This window comes from Pseudopodoces humilis, chromosome 10, assembly GCF_049639895.1.
Source record: "Pseudopodoces humilis isolate 2021_Gansu_Grassland_sample_001 chromosome 10, ASM4963989v1, whole genome shotgun sequence".
NCBI classification, from domain to species: domain Eukaryota; kingdom Metazoa; phylum Chordata; class Aves; order Passeriformes; family Paridae; genus Pseudopodoces; species Pseudopodoces humilis.
Genome location: NC_142209.1, coordinates 583,994 through 601,326, shown reverse-complemented (window position 1 = coordinate 601,326; position 17,333 = coordinate 583,994). Strand labels below are relative to the sequence as shown.

The 17,333-nt window shown below is 43.8% G+C and overlaps 1 protein-coding gene across 1 annotated transcript in view; it reads left to right on the top strand.

The window, feature by feature from the left end:
* TEDC1 (tubulin epsilon and delta complex 1) overlaps positions 1 to 17,333 on the top strand; it is a 67,049-nt gene that overhangs the window by 28,830 nt on the left and 20,886 nt on the right. The window contains exon 6 of the mRNA XM_005528724.3: positions 14,682 to 14,768. Within this exon, the coding sequence (XP_005528781.2) occupies positions 14,682 to 14,768 (87 nt within the window). The remainder of the gene's footprint in view (positions 1 to 14,681; positions 14,769 to 17,333) is intronic.

Here is a 17,333-nt window from a genome sequence, read left to right as displayed (position 1 = left end):
GAAATGAGAGCAAACAAATAGTCTGTCTGACTTTGCATACGTAATATATGGTCAATTCCATGCCCATAAAAGATTCAAGTGAGCTTCAGCTCTCCAAGCAGCAGGGATGGGGTGGGATGGTACAGGCACAGCACTGATCTGCTTTCTGGACTGTTGATTTCTCAGGAAAAGGCACCAACGTGAAGTATCTGTCCAGCTTCCTTCAGCCAGGTGGGATCCATCATTTCTCCTTGGGCCATCCGAGGGGTAACTGCTCAAGGTGTTATAAATACACATTGTGATACTGGTTCACAAAGGTGTGAGGTTGATAGTGAACCCTAAATCTTGTGGCAGTTTCCATTTAAAACACCTGTCCCAGATGGCTGTTACAGATGGGTGACACAACAGGTTTATTCTCTGTGAGTAACAGCCCGTGGTTTGAATTCATGCAGAGCATTAAAGAGCTGCTGTTCTCTCCAGAACAAGAACATTCAGATTAGGAGCTGGGAGGCTTGGAATTCTCAGGAACGTTGAATGTGCATTTAACAGTTACTTTTTCATGAAAGTTGAGCCTTCAGCTCGTGCACTGGCATAAAGTGCCCTGTATCTGCTGAAGCTTTTGTCTGCAAAGAGAAACCGGTGATTTCAGTGCTTCCAAGGGACAGCACCACCTCCTGGAACGTGTGTGGGGGCAGAGCTGCAAAAGAAAGGTCTGCCAGCTAACACAAGTTATTTGTCTGGCTGCTGGATAATTACTGTGCTATTGCATTATCTCCAGAAATGGATCCCAGGTTGTTCACCCTCTTGGATGAAAATGGAATAACTGGCAGTTCCAGCTGCTGTGTCCCAGGCTATATTTGGTGTCCTTGTGTTGGCTGTTTGGGACTTCCTGGAATGTTCCTGGTGGTGACAGGCACTGCAGGCAGGCACTAAATGCAAATAAACATTTAAACCCCTCTGATAAGCTTGACACCGTGTCACGTTATTGATTTGACACAGACCTGTGCTAGTATTTCTGTAATCAACCCTGTTGTGGTCTTGTATGGCGAGGTGAAGGATATGTAACCTTATTTGAATTTCAAAGAGCCTGTTAGGGAGCCATCTGATATTTTATAATGTCCTTCCATCTGTTGTACAAGAAACAGTTCAAGCAACACATTTCTCAGAGTGTAGATACCGATGGAAAAAAAAATGACATTCATCCTGTAGACTGTGGTGCTGCTGGGTAAAAGATTTAAGTGGTGGAAACAAAGGTTTGTACTGCATGTAAATTCCAGGAAAAAGATCTGGTGTTTAGTGAAGAAATGACCTTGAGCTTCAAGGACAAACTGCCTTCATTGCTAGAAATTGTCATAGATCCATGATCTTCCGTGGTGCTCTGGCAGCAAATTCGGTTTGGTGTGGCCCTCAGCTGTTTATAAGTTTATTGTTTCATTCCCTTGCTGAAAGCCACAGTTCTGTCATTTCTGTCCTGGAATGGGACCAGTATTTTGTGTTGTAGCTCCTGTTCTAATTAAGGGCAGCTTTGTCTATTTGTTATGGTGGAAAAAAACCACAAAAACAACTTGAAATTTCTCAAATGGCTCCTGCATAATAAATAATGTAAGAGTAGCTACACTGGGGCTTGTGAATGTTTGTGAAAATGTGGGGTTTTCCTGTTTTGGTTTTCTTTTTGTGCCAGTTCTGTCCAAAATCCCTCTTTGGCCAGTCCTGATGTCAGAGAAATCTTCATGGAGCTTCATTTCACCAGCAATTGTGCCAGGGTCTGTGTGAGCTTTTCACAGAAAGAACCGGTTTTGGAGGTGGGCAGAGACTGTGTTGCTGCAAGTGAGATTGTAAAGGTGGAGAACAGTTTTCCCCAAAGGAGCACAAAGGTCTGTGACAGTTCTTGGAGCAGGAGCTTGGAAGAGACAGCCAAGCCCTGGAGAGTCCAAACACAATGAGATTTTAGACTTACTCTACACTCTGCTGGGATTAACTCAGTTTGAATCAGTAGTGACTTCTGACCATTTACCAGATCTGCTTCCAGGGCTTCAGATGGACCTGGACCTTTGGATTTTGGCATTGTTACATTTTCAGAATGAACAACAACTAAACTGCTAGGTTTTGTAGCAAAAACTTTTAAATTTTTTTTTTTCACAGCTTTTTGAAGCCACAGGTTTTGCTGTAGTCCAATGCATCAAAATTTTTACCTGTTTTTTAAGCAAATTTGTTATTCCTCGATGAATTGGGATGGCTGCATGTTAAATAAGTTCTTTAATGATTAAATGAAATTAAGTTTTAGAGCTGCTGACCTTTAATAAATTTCAAGGTTCACCAAAGAATAGTATGTTAGGCCCATGGACACACATGTTTTGAAAAGGTCAATTATGACAATTTTTTGAATTTGCATAATTATGCTCACCACAGTACTGGGAATAGAAATGGCAAATGCTTTGTCCTTTGAAAGTATTTTCCTCTCTTCCTTTCTTTAACTTGCTTCTACTAAACCATTCCAGCATTATTCATTGAAGAACACAGGGAATGTGGAGTGTGCTGGGAGCTGAAGAAGGACTCTGGGAAGGGGTAGGATGGATAGTGAAGAACCTTTTTGCTCTGGCCCTTGTCCAGTGGAAGTCAGGAGCTGGGAGAAGCTCATGGACAGGAAGCCTGAATGAGGGCATTGTGGAAGCAAGGTAGTTCTGATGTGAAAGAATTCAGATTATAGGGATGAAGAGAAACCAAGTGAGGCATAAGGGGATGAATATAAACAGGAAGACCAAGATTGGAGAGGAAAATTAGGACAGGGAGCTGTGAATGGGGAAGATCTTGTCTAAAGACTTGAATCAGCGTCTTGCTCCTTGTGGGAGTCTGAGAAGTCACCCTCTTGCAGGAAATGTCATCCTCCTCCAGTGATGGTCTGAGTGCACAACCTCCTGATGCTGCAGGAGGAGCTTTCAAAAGTATCTTTCCAAAATCATGGAAGTTTTCGGTGATCTGAAGGGGAGCACCATTTTGGAGCGTAAGGGCTGTTTATTAGGAGCCACGGTGTCTGTCAGAGGGCAGGGTGCCTTGTTTGTGGGTCACAGCTGAAGAACGTGGCTGATGAAGGTGAAGAAGGGTGGGAGAACCACTGGGGGAGCTGAGGCAGTTGTCCCTTGTCCTGGAGTGCTGCCAGACTTCTGTGCCTTTGGATTCTCAAATTACCCTCAGTATGTTGCTTAAACTAAACTTTCCCTGGTGGGCTGCGCAAGTTGTTGAGCTGTGCTGGGTAGATGTATCATGAAGTGCTTTATAGTGACTTCTAAATTTCCTGAAAATCACGTCTTGGAAGTCTCAGTTAAGGCATCCAAAAGCAAGGGAAGCGTTTTACTTACATCTCCTTGTTTTCATTTCCCATTTGTGGCACGGCAGCAATGCTATTATCTTGTCTCACATGGGTCGTTAGGGAGGATAACTTGTTTATCTTCAAGATAAAAATTTTGCCTTTAGAATGGGATTTGAATGATTTGTGACAAATAAGGCTACGGCTTCCCTCTGAAGAACAAACAGAATAATGTGCCATTTGAAAGGAAAAGGAATATCATGTGGAGTGAGCACCAGCCAGTCTGTGCCCTTGGTGAGACAGATTATGAAGGGAAACAGTTTAGTTGCATAATTCTAGACTTTATACACATGGGAGGGTCAAATCAGTGTTGTTCAGGCAGCTTGAATTCTGGCACTTTTTAACTCTGAGCGCTGCAGTTTCCAACTTTAGCATTTATCCTGCTGGGTTGTACATTAGAGGTGTAAAACAGGCTCGCTGCCATGTGCTCTGAACAGCACTGCCACTGAAAGGCAAGGCTTTTTTCCCCCTGTTAAATGACTTAATGTTTTGTGTTGCTCTTCCAACCACAGTTACTTTAGACATTTTACATGCATGGTAGTCAGGTTGGTGAGAAATAACATGGGAGCTGGCATTAATATTGCAGGGAGAGCAGATCTGATGATGTTTTGCATTATGTATGGGGCTCCAGCACCTAAATGCAGGAGGCCTGGAGGCTCACACAAGAAAGCTTGAGGGAGCTGAATGATCCAGAGTACTGGGATTGTGATGGTGGTTGTTCAAAGGAGGTTGTAAGGATGGGTTTAATGTGAAAGTCACCTGCAGGCTAAAATGAAATAGACCCTTGATGCTGCTGTGTGATGAGCAGGGTCAGGAGTGTAGGCAGCCCTTTTCTGAGCTGACTTCTGACCCTGCCAGAGACTCCTGGACCGCTGCTTTCTCCTTGGTGCCCTGGCATCGCTCAGAGGAATGGTATGGAGCGAGAACTGGCTTTAAACCTCCCTGAGTTGTGTTGGTTGAAAGGTTTATTCTTTCCCTCTGGCTGTCTCTGGTGTTTTGGTGGTGTAATGTCAGGAGCAGAGTGGCTGCTGTGGCGCTGCGCAGGGCGGAATTGCTGTGCTGGGGTGGGTGGGGTTCCAGAGCCCCCAGGGAGGATAAGCTCTGTTGGAAATCCACATTTACATCTGTGTGAAGATGCTCAACACAATCCCTTTAACTGTTGTGTCTTCTTAGTGGGACTGCCTTGATCATCTTTAAAATTCAGGATAGTTACAACTCATTGCTTTTCTGTGAGAAGGCTCCGTTGGTTTCAAGCTTGGTGCACTGAAGGTTGTTGGGATTGGAAAAAGCTCCGGTGGATTTTGTTCCTTCTGCCTGTGTACATGGCAACCCCATTCCACAGTTCCTGGAGCAGCAGTGGGCACTGTCTTACAGAAGGGGTGGTTTGGTGGTTGTTATGTATTTCCCATAGAATAGGAGAGTGGCTACTGAGAAAACAATTTAAAACAGAAATCCAGAGAATGCTGGGCAATTCAGGTGTAATTTTTCTTCCTCACATTTCAGTGCAAGGCAAGAATAAGTGCTAAGAAAGCAAAGGAGCTGTCAGTGACAGCATGTGCTGCCCACCCTGTGCTGCATGGCAGGAACAAAGAATATTATTCCTGCCTTTTTTAATGGTTCACTTTACAGGAGGAGAGGGTAGGCTGCCATGTCATCTTCCTTCTGAAATGCTGTAGGCAAATGGTTTTCAGTTTGTTTCCTGACATTTTTCACATAAAACTTGGTTTGCTGTAGGAGTTATTAAAACCTCTGGGAAACAGTGGATCCACGTACTCATTTGCAACAACGAGGCAGAACAGATTCAACCCTTGTCATCTGTGTAAAATCAGGAAGAATTACAGAGGTCAAATGGCTTCAAAGCTGCTTTTACACAGTGTCTGCTTATAGCCAAGTTCCAGATCCTTCTTAAGAAAGGCAAGGCTTGGAAATCCCTGGCTGTGCACTGGTGGAAGCAAGAGCAGTCAAATTGTGTGAGATAATATCAGGATTTATATATATATCAGGAGTTTCTAAGGCAGACTCAAGTCGATTTTAGAAGGGAAGGCTGAAAAAATGTTTAATATAAATGACTTGCCTTTGAGTACTTTGTGTAGTCTCCTCTTGGGGCAGGCAGTGGATCTGATTTTGGGTGAGGAGTTCCTGTCCTGACTTCCCTGCTCATCCCTGTGCTGCTGGAGGTTTTATTTGCCCTCCAGAAGCAGGGGGGCTTGGTTTGCAGATCCTGTCTGGTAGATGGACAAGCTTTATCTGGAGCCATGGAGTAGGTGGAGGTCAGAGTGGAAGTTTAGGCTTGACAGCAGAAAGGAGAGTTAATTGAGGGAGATTGGAGAGGCTAGAAGCGTATGAATGGCTTTTTCTCCTGCTGTAGAAAGAAAGAAGCCTCTGCAGGAGCTAAACTGCTCTAAATCTCAAAAGGTGAATATGATCAAATCAATTCTCCTTCCCTGCAACTGGCTGTGGCATCAGATGGTTTCTGCTCCTTTGATGCATGCTGTTCCCAGCTGCTTCTGTTCCACCTGCTCTGGGACAGGCACTTTCCACCTCTGCAGTCCCCTCAGATCCTGCTGCTGGTTCTCTTTCAAAGCAGAGTGGAGTAGCCCATCCCAGGAAGACACAGAGACATGGCATCAAGGAGCTTTGAGAAAGGCAGGCAGGCACAGAGAGTGTGCCTGTGTTTATCACAAAAGGAAAATCCTGACATCCTTATGGCCAAATTGGTTACAGGTGGGTTGCATAAGGGAGAAATGGAAAATTGTTTGAGCCACTGAGCTCAAATTGGTGTCTGGCTGTTAGTGGTGTTCCTCTGGGGTCAGCTTGTGCTCCAGTGCCCCAGTACCTGGGGGCTCAGGTGGGCAGGGGGCTGCCCAGGGGTCAGCAGTGTGCCCAGGCAGAGGGGCTGACTGCATCCACTGCCAGCTGGAATGCTGTGAGGGGCCAGGACAGGAATCCTGCCCCTCTGCAAATTCCCTGTGAGGGCCAGGACAGGAATCCCTGTGAGGGCCATGGCAGGAATCCTGCCCCTCTGGTAATTCCCTGTGAGGGCAGGGGCTGGAATCCCTGAGGGCCAGGACAGGAATCCCTGTGAGGGCCAGGGCTGGAATCTTGCCCCTCTGGTAATTCCCTGTGAGGGCAGGGGCTGGAATCCTGCCCCTCTGGTAATTCCCTGTGAGGGCAGGGGCTGGAATCCTGCCCCTCTGGCAATTCCCTGTGAGGGCCAGGACAGGAATCCTGCCCCTCTGGCAATTCCCTTTCAGGGCCAGGACAGGAATCCTGCCCCTCTGGCAATTCCCTTTCAGGGCCAGGACAGGAATCCTGCCCCTCTGGTAATTCCCTGTGAGGGCCATGGCAGGAATCCTGCCCCTCTGGTAATTCCCTTTCAGGGCCAGGACAGGAATCCTGCCCCTCTGGTAATTCCCTGCCAGCCTGAGTGCTCGGTGTCCCTGTCCCAGCACAAGGACCAAATCCAGGAAGGCCACTGAGGTGGTCAGAGCTGGAGCATGGACCGAACCCTTCTCAGGGGTGCACTGGGACAGGAGAAGGGGCAGCAGGCACGAGTTGGGACATGAGAAAATCTGGCTGGGTAAAACAGGAAAAATTTGCCAAGAACCGATCAAACTCTGGAACCAGATTCTGGAGGAGGGGTGACATCTGTGGTGTTGGTGTTTAGGACTTGCTGGGCAGGGCCTTGAACACCTTTAAGCAGGAGATTGGATTAGAGACCTCCAGAAATTCCTTCCCACCTACTGGTTCAGCAGTGTGAGCTTGAGACCAGCTCCTTCAGCTCGAAGGCACTACCTTGTCATCAGCCATGAATCATTTACTTGTTGAACTTTTTACCGAATTTCACTTTCCCAGTGCCCCTTCTTGGGAAGGATGCTCTGGGATTTTTGCTTTTTTTTATTACTCCAGACAGGTTTAGTGCTAAAATATTTCTTTAGATATTTTTTTAAGCAAGGTGGCCTCTAGCTGCAGTTAGTGTCCAGTTGGAGGGAACTGGCAGCATTATATAGCAACACTAAAGCAAATCATTCTGCCTCATAGCATTATTACCTTGATCTGAAAATTTCCCCAGGCTGCAATTTGTCACTAATATTGCTTTCAGCTAAACTTATCCTTACAAAAAAAAAAAAATGGACTTAATAGAGCTGCAGTTCTGTAGTTGCCATCACCATTTTTTTGGGGATGAGTTATTTCTTAGCACATTTTACTGACCAAGCTTATAGAGTTCTTGGACCTTGAAAAATGATGCAGTGGTTTATCATGGACTCCATAAATTGTTGGACTATGTAGCAGCAATATGTTAGACTCCTCCACCATAAGAAAGGAAGGTGTCTCTGAAACACAGTATATCCATAGTGCACTGATTGAGCACGTGGTTGTGACTGCCAGCGGCAGAACTGATGGAGTGATACTGAGCTCCACTGCTGCTTTTGTGCTTTTGCTTGTTTTATGCCATACTTAACGTAATTTGAATGCTGTGACAGTGACAATGACAGTGATATACTATAATGTAATTCCATCTGAGACGATGCAGCTGGAATTAATAAGCTGGAGAGACAAGGCTGAGGTATTTTTTCATCAGTTGGCATTATATATTTTTTTCTTTTCCTGGTGGAAGTGCTGGCAAAGCCAGTGTGGGGAGCAAGGTGTCCAGCTCAGGTGATGCTTTGGGTCAGCACAGGGAGGACAGGCAGGTACTGTGGTCCCATCCATGCTACAGTAAAGGCTGGACCAGCATCATATCTGATGCCTGTAAGCTGAAGATGGAATTGCCACTTAGCAGCTGAGGCTGGTGTGGTGAGAGGTGTTTCTTGTATCCACATCCAAATCCCCTGGTCGTGCTGTGCTGCCTCTTAATTTTCTGTCAGAGGAGACCACAGAATGAGAGTGCCTTACTTGCTGGTAGTTTTTGGTGATGGAGTCAGAAGGGGTTCTCCTTGTGCAGCCTAGGATCTTACCTGGGCTATTGGACCCTGAAGGAACAAGTATCAGGAAAAAAATGTTTGGGTGAGGAGCTTTAAAGCTCCTGACTCATCTCTTGAATTGTGCCTTGAAGCTAACAGTAGCCACTAGAAAGTGCAGAGCTGCTTGTGGAGTCCACACTGTTGTTTTCATGCCAAAGAGAAATGAGGTATCAGTTTCTGCCAGAAAAGAGGTTTCTCACTCTACTTCTGTACAAAAATAGCCAAAGACAGCTACTGATGTCATTTTTTAGCCAAAGTACAGCTATTGATAAAGGCTGATCCTGAAGTGCCCCAGAACTATGATGATCTTGTGATCCCTAACTGGGAACCTTGTGTTGTCCTGCATCCACCTCTGAATCAAAAATACACTTAACCCATCCAGAAAGTCAAGCAGAACAGGACCACTGCATTCTCCAGCCTCACTGCTCACTAAAGCAGCAGACCACAGTTAAATTCATATATTGCAATGGCTCTGGCCACACCTGAACTGCTGCTGGAAAGATGAACTGAACTGTACTGCTTTTCTGGATGTGGGAATGTAGCTCAGATTGTGAGGGGACTGGGAGAGCTGTTTTTATAGCCTTGTAAAATTAAACTTTGTGTGCAATTGGCCCATAATGTTAACTCAGCTCTACTGGCAGGTATTTTTGTTTTTTTAAATAGCACAGGAAATAGAGTTATAAAATCAGCTGTTACTCATGTTTTGCAAGAGATTTTGGATTTGTGGTTCTTTTTAAAGTTTGTTGCTTCATTTAAAGGAGTGGGAAAGAGACTAGCGGGAGAAATTAATTGACATGAGAAACTATAGCAGACTTTAAATTAGTAGTTTCTCTAGTCAGTAACACATATTAAAATGTGTGAAAATACCTGCATGCACAAATAGTCTATGATGGCTTGTCAAAGAGCTAGGCTGGGAGAAAATGTACTCATCAGGTTGCAGTTTTAGACTAATCCACATAATGAATAAATTTTTTAATTAATTGTCCGTGGCCTGTAAAAAATACGGGGAAATGGGCAAGCATATGGAGGGGAGGAAAGGAAAAAAATGGGTATGGATAATGCTTTGTTCTGTGTACAGGGACAGCCTGAATAAAAGCAGGAGAATAATGGTCTTTTTTTGACATCAGCTGCATGGGGGTTTTGGTTGGCAGTACAATAATAACAGCTGTCAGGCAGTACTGTGATACAATTTGATGCTTTTCTTTCAAATCCTCTAGCTGAGATTTCTCTGAAGTAAATTGTGGTTTTTGGTATCTGCTGGATGTGCTTTAACTGAGCTAAAGGTACTTGGTATAGCCTGAAAATTGGGCTCTTCAGGGGTGCCAGGTTAGGCACCCAAAATCATCAGTACCTCTAGGGGAAGGAAATGTGTACCTTTTTCATTCTTACATATATTGATCTTGGCTGTTGAAGTATAAAACTTCAGGCTTCTTTTTCCTGCTATTTTTTCTGTGTTTTAGTACGTTTCCATGGGGAGAATGCCAAGCAGTCCCTTCGTTGACCTGTTCCTCTGCAAATGAATGTAATTAATACATCCCAGTTCACTGCCTATCAATGTGAAAGCTGTAATACAATTTTTATCTGCCAAATGCCTCATTCTGTTTGTTTTAAGTATCATTTTCTTTCAGTTGCATTTTAAACAGCTTTTTTTCTGAATCCCTCCACAAATAGCAATTATGTTTTATAATGATGATCTTTGTCATTTAAGTTTTTAACTAGTGGTTTGATTTCCTGCTCTCAGCAGTGTAAAACTGAGATAGCCCAGTTGGAGTTTGAGCCGTGGTGGCATAAAACTGGCATTGGTGGGTGGAAAAGTCACATATTTTGGTTTGGGTGTTTGATATTTTGCATCTATCCAGACATTTGAAATGATACTCCTGCCCCTAAAACCGCTGTGTTTTGTATTTTATGTGTTGTGTCTCTGCAAAAGATTCAAGTCCTGCTTTCCCTTACAGCACAGCACCCCCCTCACCATTACAAGTCCAAAAGAGGTGATGCTCAGCAGACACAGAAATTCCATTTTCTGGAGCCAGAGGTCTTTTCCTGTCCCTGCTGGGGTGTTGGTCAAGGTCCCTGTGGGGTTTGTAGCTGGTGCTGGAAGAAATTCTCATCCACTTCTGTCCTCCCAGAGCCTTTCAGATCCACTGCCTCGTGATGGTTGGGCTGCAGGGCTCCTCCTGCTCGGTCTTGGCTCTCAGTGATGTTTCACAGGCAGAGAAATTAGAGAAGGTCTTTATTTGCCTCGTGCCTAGAGGCTGCTTATTGTTCTGTAGGTTTGTGCTCTTCAGCTGTTTGTATGTCACACTACTCCAGCGTGACTTTCTCGTTTTCAGGCCTATTTATTTTTGTTTTAGCCTTCAAGGGATATGTGGAAACCAGCTTTGCTTCTGGAAAAATCACAGTGTGGAATTGAAACTTGGAGCACTGAGTGTGTCCACCTACAGTGTTGTTTGTTTGTTGGTTTGTTTGTCCCAGCCTGAGATGGTTGTGACACTGAGATTTTCTCAGGTTTTTTTGGTGAAGGGGGTTTCAAAACTCAGCTGTGCCAAAGTTCAATTTGGGTTGTGTGTGCCATTTCAAACCAAATTTAAACCTAAAAACCTGCCTGCTGAGAGGCTTTCATTTGTCAAGGTTTGCAGGTTTTTTCAGCTAAGGGAATTTTGTATTGGCAGAGGAGAAGATATGTTGAATTCTTTTGGTTTCATCTGATGCTTGGTCAGGTCTCTAAAGCCTTAATCCCAGTTGTGGTTTATTTCTGGTACCATAAATGGTATAACTTTCATGAGTGTTTACCCCTTTTCTTTGCATTTTTTGGGAATGACCTTCTCCACTTAGCTTCTCTCCTGTGCTTGTGAGATACTCAGAGCTAGAATTCAGATTACCCAAGTGCACAGTGAATAAAGCCATCCCCTACTAAACAATTATTGAGTAGATAGTTTCTCCATATAAGCTTTCCTGCTAAGCCAACCCTGTCTCAAGCCTTGAGTAATTCTCTAGAGATGTTGGCATTTGGGTGAGGTGTGCAGGGCTCAGGAGTCCAGTGCAAGTTTTCTGTCTACAGACATTACATGAACGGTGATGAATTAGCAGTGTTTTGTCTCCGAGCCAAGAAACAGAATTTATTGCTGAAAGGCCATTTGTTTTTTGTCTGTCTAACAATAAAATGATTTTCTGAACATTTAGGCAGAGCAATTTTTGATTAAAAATAGTTTTGCCAGTGCTGTGGTAGTTGAGTTATGAGCTGTGGGCATGGGAGATTAAATACTTGTTGTGGGGAGCTCTCTGGAACTGAGCCTGTGAAAAGGGTGCATTATGCTGCAAATTTATTAAATATTGATTTCCATAACAGTCTACAAGCACTAATGACTTTTCTAATATGGTGGTAAATAATACGAAAGAGATGAATATCTCTACAGAAAAAAGTAATTGCAAATATGTTTAAACTACATGTGAGTTACACTTGTGGGTGCTGAGGAAGATTCAGCTTTGGCCTCTTGTTGAATATCACAGCATGGGCAGGGTTGGACCTGCTCCTGCAAAGTTGTTCCTGCAAAGATTTTGCTCTCAGCATTCATCATGGAACTGCCTCTCCACAGAGATTAGCAATTTCAATTTCTCGTTACTTTTTCAGTCAGTGTAAATATTTTAGAGCAAGAACTTCCTCCAGAAGAACGAAGGGAATGGATTTGGTTGTCATAATTTTGTGTAGAGGAAAACGCAATTTCCAGGCATTATCCTTAAGCATCACTTAGATACCCACATGAGGCACTTCTTTGACTTGCTTCCTCTTTTCATGAAACAAAATGGATGCTCTTCTACAGACTTCAGTCTGAATTTCATTAGGAGGCGTGACATCGGGTCCTTAGTTCACCAGAAATGGGCAGGCAGCTTTAGTCACAGCTTTGTGACTAAATTTGTTTTGGATTTTGAGAGGTTCATGTAGCATCAGAGGTGGAACTGCTCGTGGTGTGTGTGTGTGTGTGTGTGTGAGCTCTTGGTGGTAGTAAACCAACAAGAAGTGGTGCTGTGTTTGGGGGGGAATGCAGAGGTACAGCTTGGGCTTTGGTTTCTGGAATGCCAGCTCTGTGATGTGTGACCTAAGAAAACAGACACCACTGTGGCCTCAAAGTCACAAAAAGCAGAGTTTGTTAAAGAACACAAAAAGCTCGTGAGAAGGATGAGGCTGGGGGAGGGAATCTGCCTGACAGAAATGTTCATTCCTCAGTGTAGGCATGTCTGAGTGAAACCCTGTCACCCCCGGGGCACGTGGACACCGTGACCAAATCCACCAATCCGTTGTCCCTTCCCAACCTTGAACATTTATTTGTTTCCAGGATTTTTGCTAAGGTAGCTATCTCAGGGATATTTGTAGTACATTACTTTTTTATGGCGTTCTGCTTTATTATCCGTGCTGCAATAACATCCAAGCCTTGCAAGGCCTGTACAGAGGATATTGGCATTCAGGAGCAGTGCCCACAGGCACTCCCCAGGGAGGAGACTCAAATGTTGGCTGGTGCAGGAACCACGCTGTATTCCAGCTCTGCTGGGTTCTGTCCTCCTGGGATGGCTGGAGTCACCCCATCACTGATTTATGGCTGAAGCAATCCAGCACAAGCTGCTGGCCTGCTGTTTGAGGGTGTTAACACCTTAGTGAAAGGTGAGGATGCTGTAAGAGGTGAGTCAGGTGAATGCTTTCACACAAGCTGTTCAGGTTTTGTGTAACTAGTGAAGCAGTTTAAAGAAAAAAGGCACCAAAAGCACCCAAATACAAAAGATCCCAAAGGGTTTGAGATTAGGAGACTGCTCAGGGAGCTTTGATTGTTGTGAAGGTCAGTTTAAGTGCAGCAGATCCTGTAGAGGTTTGGTGGAGTTTCAGAACCAGATCCTTTCAGTTGTGCTGTGGAGGCATGTGGCATATGGCACTTCTAACATTGCAGTGAGAATAAAGATGATGACTGTGTTTTTATTAAGATCACTCTTCTTTTTGAAGGCTCAGAATGAAAAAACTCCCCATCCCAACCCTCAGCCCTCTTTAGCTGTAGTAAGACATGTTCATACTGCAATCACACGCAGCTCGTGATCGCTTTACAAAGCTGCTTTAAAGTCAAGTAACTTCGCTGTGGCCTGAATATTTAATCAACTTTTTGGCTGGGTTTTATTGCAAGCCTCAGATTCTATAATGCAAGCCATTTGTGCTGTAGATGTACCTATGAAAAAAAAGCAAAAGAGAAAAGGAAGAAGGAGACAGAAAGCCATTCTTCCACCTTTTATATCCCAGCTGAGCTTGAAACTAGCAGAGTCATTAAGCGTAATGCCAAGTGTCTGGTGTGTGAGCAAAAGTGTAATAATTGTATTTTGGATCCAGCAGTGTTTTAGAGCAAACTGCTCTAAATTTCCAGCAGTTACTCTTGCAAAGTGGTTTCCTTTCTTTGCTTCCTTTATCTTCAAGTAATATCTGCATAATAAAATTGCAAAGTCAAGTCATGCTTTGCACTTACTTAAATTATGTTATGTACTAAGCAACTAAAGCAAACAAAGCCAGCAGAAGATAGTTGTCTGTATAAAATGGATTTAGCTGGTACTGGCCTGGTCCTTACCATTCTCCTCAAGCCCCTACACACTTTATGGTCATCTTAAGAAGTTGCTTTTGGTGTCAGATTTGTGTTAAAATTGTTCATTTCAAATGTGTGGTCAGAACCAAAATTGTTAAAGTTGGTGAGCTCTGATTTATAGCAAATTTGTTTGTCTTATTCTTTACAAGAGGTTTATTTTTTTTACTGATATATAAATATTTAGTCTTGGAATGTCCCCTACACCATATATGCCTGTGCATACATGTGTATCATGCATATATTTGTGAAAAAAAATTATAATTTGCATAGCTATGATGCACCATCTTTCCTTTGAGTTCTCTCAGGCAAAGGGAGGGATTCCTCATGCAGCAGATCATACAGTTTATAAAATACATAACATTTTAGAGGTTATGCTGTTTCAGAGTGAAGGGATAGATGGAGAAAATACTTCTGGAGAAACAGCTGATTTTGGTAGTCAAGAAGCACAGAAGATTTGAAGCTGGTCATACACTAAGCATGTATATCAGAACTGCATCCCTCTGTTCCCTCAAAACAATGTGGAAACTCACATTTATGCATGGAAAAGCTCATGAAGTTGGTGCATTTGGGGTGAGGGATAAATCAGTGATAACGGGAGAAGAGTTTTATTTCACTTTTCCCCATCTGTTTTTAAAATGTTCTTGTAAAGCCACCCGGTGCTGTCCCATGTACCACTCACACTCTTTTTATACCTCAGCACACATTTCATGTCGTTCTCCAGTGACCAATATTACCTGATTTCCTTTCCTTTGTCTCCTGCAGCTGTTGCAGCTCCTGGAGTCTGAGACCCTGCAGCTGGAAGCCTTCCTGGAATGGAAGCAGCTGGAAGCAGTTTACTGGCAGTGGATGGTAAGGACTCAAACTGATTTTGAGGGGTGCATCTTTCTTGACTTGAGCATAGGTGGCTACTTCCAAAGGCCCTTAAGTGCCACAAAATGAAATGTTGCAAACCATCTGTTCAACAGCACTTGAGAAAAAGGAAGAAAAAAAAAAAGTCTCAGTAAAGTAAGGAGTGTTTTCATAGTTCTCTTTCATTCCTGTTTTCTTCAGTAGGACTCACCCAGCTAAGCTGAGGAATAGCAGGGCAGAATGGCAGAATTTCTTATAGATAACACAAATGACAAGGTCTGATCTTCATATTTTTTAATAGTTTTTAAACATAGCAGTTGCACATTTTTGTAAAATTAAATGGCTTTTCAGAAGAGGGCCTCTAAGCTTTATTGCAGTCTTGAGAACAACTAAATTTACAGGCAGCTGATATTGAAAACAACTTCATTTTTTTCCCAGCCAAATAGTGTGTTGACATTGCTGATTTCCCCTTGAACTGTGTTGAATGATCATAAGAAAATCAATAACCCTTTCTCTGTGCATCTTAGGATTTCTCAAGTGAGTGCAAACGATGCCATCCATCTCACTTCTCTCTATGACTTTTGCCCGTTCAGTGTTGCTGAAATAATTCTTTAGCACACCACATTAGCTGTATGAGCTTACAGAATTTCCAGAATCAGTGAGCTGACTGCTAATTACCCATGTGCCTTTTCCTAAACTAAACTAAACTAAGAGCAAGGCAAAGGGCAGTGTGAAATTACCTCACCTGTCTTGAAGGGTACTTCCAGTTTCCATTAGTTCTCTAATGGTTTTTGCTTTACATGTTTACCATCTTCTGGTTTTTTGGAAAGCATCAACATTAGCGCAGGCCTGGCTCCCAGTAGATGAAATATAACTGCAATTATTTCTGTGTATCTGCCAAAACATTTGCCTTTGATGTGTTCAGGAGTGTTAGCCCGCTTTCTGAAGTTCTATATAAATACTTGAAAACCGACCAGCAGCATCTTTTTAAACTGTTCAGTGTGCTGGATGGTGAATTTGCCATTTCACTGATGATGGTGGCTGTTCCTGGATGCAGTAGGGTGGATGGGGATGAGATGTGCTTTGAAAAGACAGTTTTCTCTTTCTATCAAACTTGTGTTTTGCATTGCTGAGCTGATGGATGGGGTGGTTCTGGCATAGCTGCTGCCACAACAGAGCACGGCACTGCTGCAGGACCTGGCATGACTGCACTCATCACGGGGCATCCTCAGCTGGAAGGGATCCACAAGGATCATCAGGTCCAATTCCTGGCGAGAACATTGTCTGGAGGTTACTGTTACCTTACAATTCTGTCATTTAATCCATTTCAAAATCAGGCAGAAACAGAAGAACCCCCAAACCCCAAGAAACCAAAGCCCTTTGCTTTATTTCCCTGCAGCTGGTTCTCCTGTCCGTGTCCCTGCCGTGCCTGTGCTCCCAGGAGCTGGGCCATGGCTCAGCAGGGGCTGCTGCCCTCAGTGCTGCTCTGTGCCAGTTCCCAGCCCCAGTGCTTGCCTAGAGAGGAGCTTTTGCAGGGTGTCCTGTGCCATTCTTAGCTGTCTTAGGAAGCTTTTTCTTGCATGAGTCTAAGAATCTCTTGCTGTGAATTAAGCCAGAGTCTTTAACCTACCTTCTGAGAAAAGAGAGAAAGAGGAGAAAAAATAAAATTTCCCATCCTCTTTATAGCAATCTTTTATGTAAGTGAGGGCTGTTAGCATGTCACTGCCTTCCCAGTCCCTGTTTCTAGGCTGAGCAAAAGTTTTGATGTCTTTGTGTGTCCTTGTAGGCCGTTCATTCGAGCTTTTGATGTTTGCTGCTGCTCTCATCTGGGACTTTCCCTCCTGATCGCCTGTGTTTGACTTCAGGTGCCTCACCTGTATGTCAGCATTACAGTCAGCACTCTTCCACCACTGAGACTTGTGTTTATACTTTGTGCCACAGCACTTGACTTTAGCAGTGTGACATTGCTGACTTGTGGCTCTCTGACGTCTCCTCCAGCAGTGTTGCTGCTGTGCCAGTAATTATGCACTTGCTTTTTCCTTGCTCGTGTACAGACCACGCTGCTCAACTGCTGAATTTCCTGCCAGTGCTTCTAAATTACTTCTTCAGTTGCTAAAGATAATTTTGAATGCAAATTATGTCCTTAAAAGAGATTATGACCTCTCCTATTGAACGTCTTCTTGGTAACAGTATGGAAATAAATATTTAATAGTCTGTGAGTGAGGCCTATGTCCTTTAGTTATGCTGTGTTATTCTGGCTTGGAAAACGTGTATTTCTGCACAGCCTGTGCACCAGAGTGTATACATGAGTTCTGAATGCTTTGTTGAAATGTTTTTGGTTTTGTTTTGGTTTGGTTTCTTTCCTGGGGTATTTGAAATAGCAGTTGCTACCTTGGGAGGTAATTGCACTGTTAATTATCAAAGCAGCTAGATGGTCATGGTCAAGCAGAGCTGCCAGCTCCTGCCCAGTCTGGGGCAGGGATCCCTGGGTGTTCCTCAGCTTCTGGGGTTTTCCACTGGCACAAGTGATCCTGAGGGTGTCAGAGCAGGTGGAAACCTGTACCT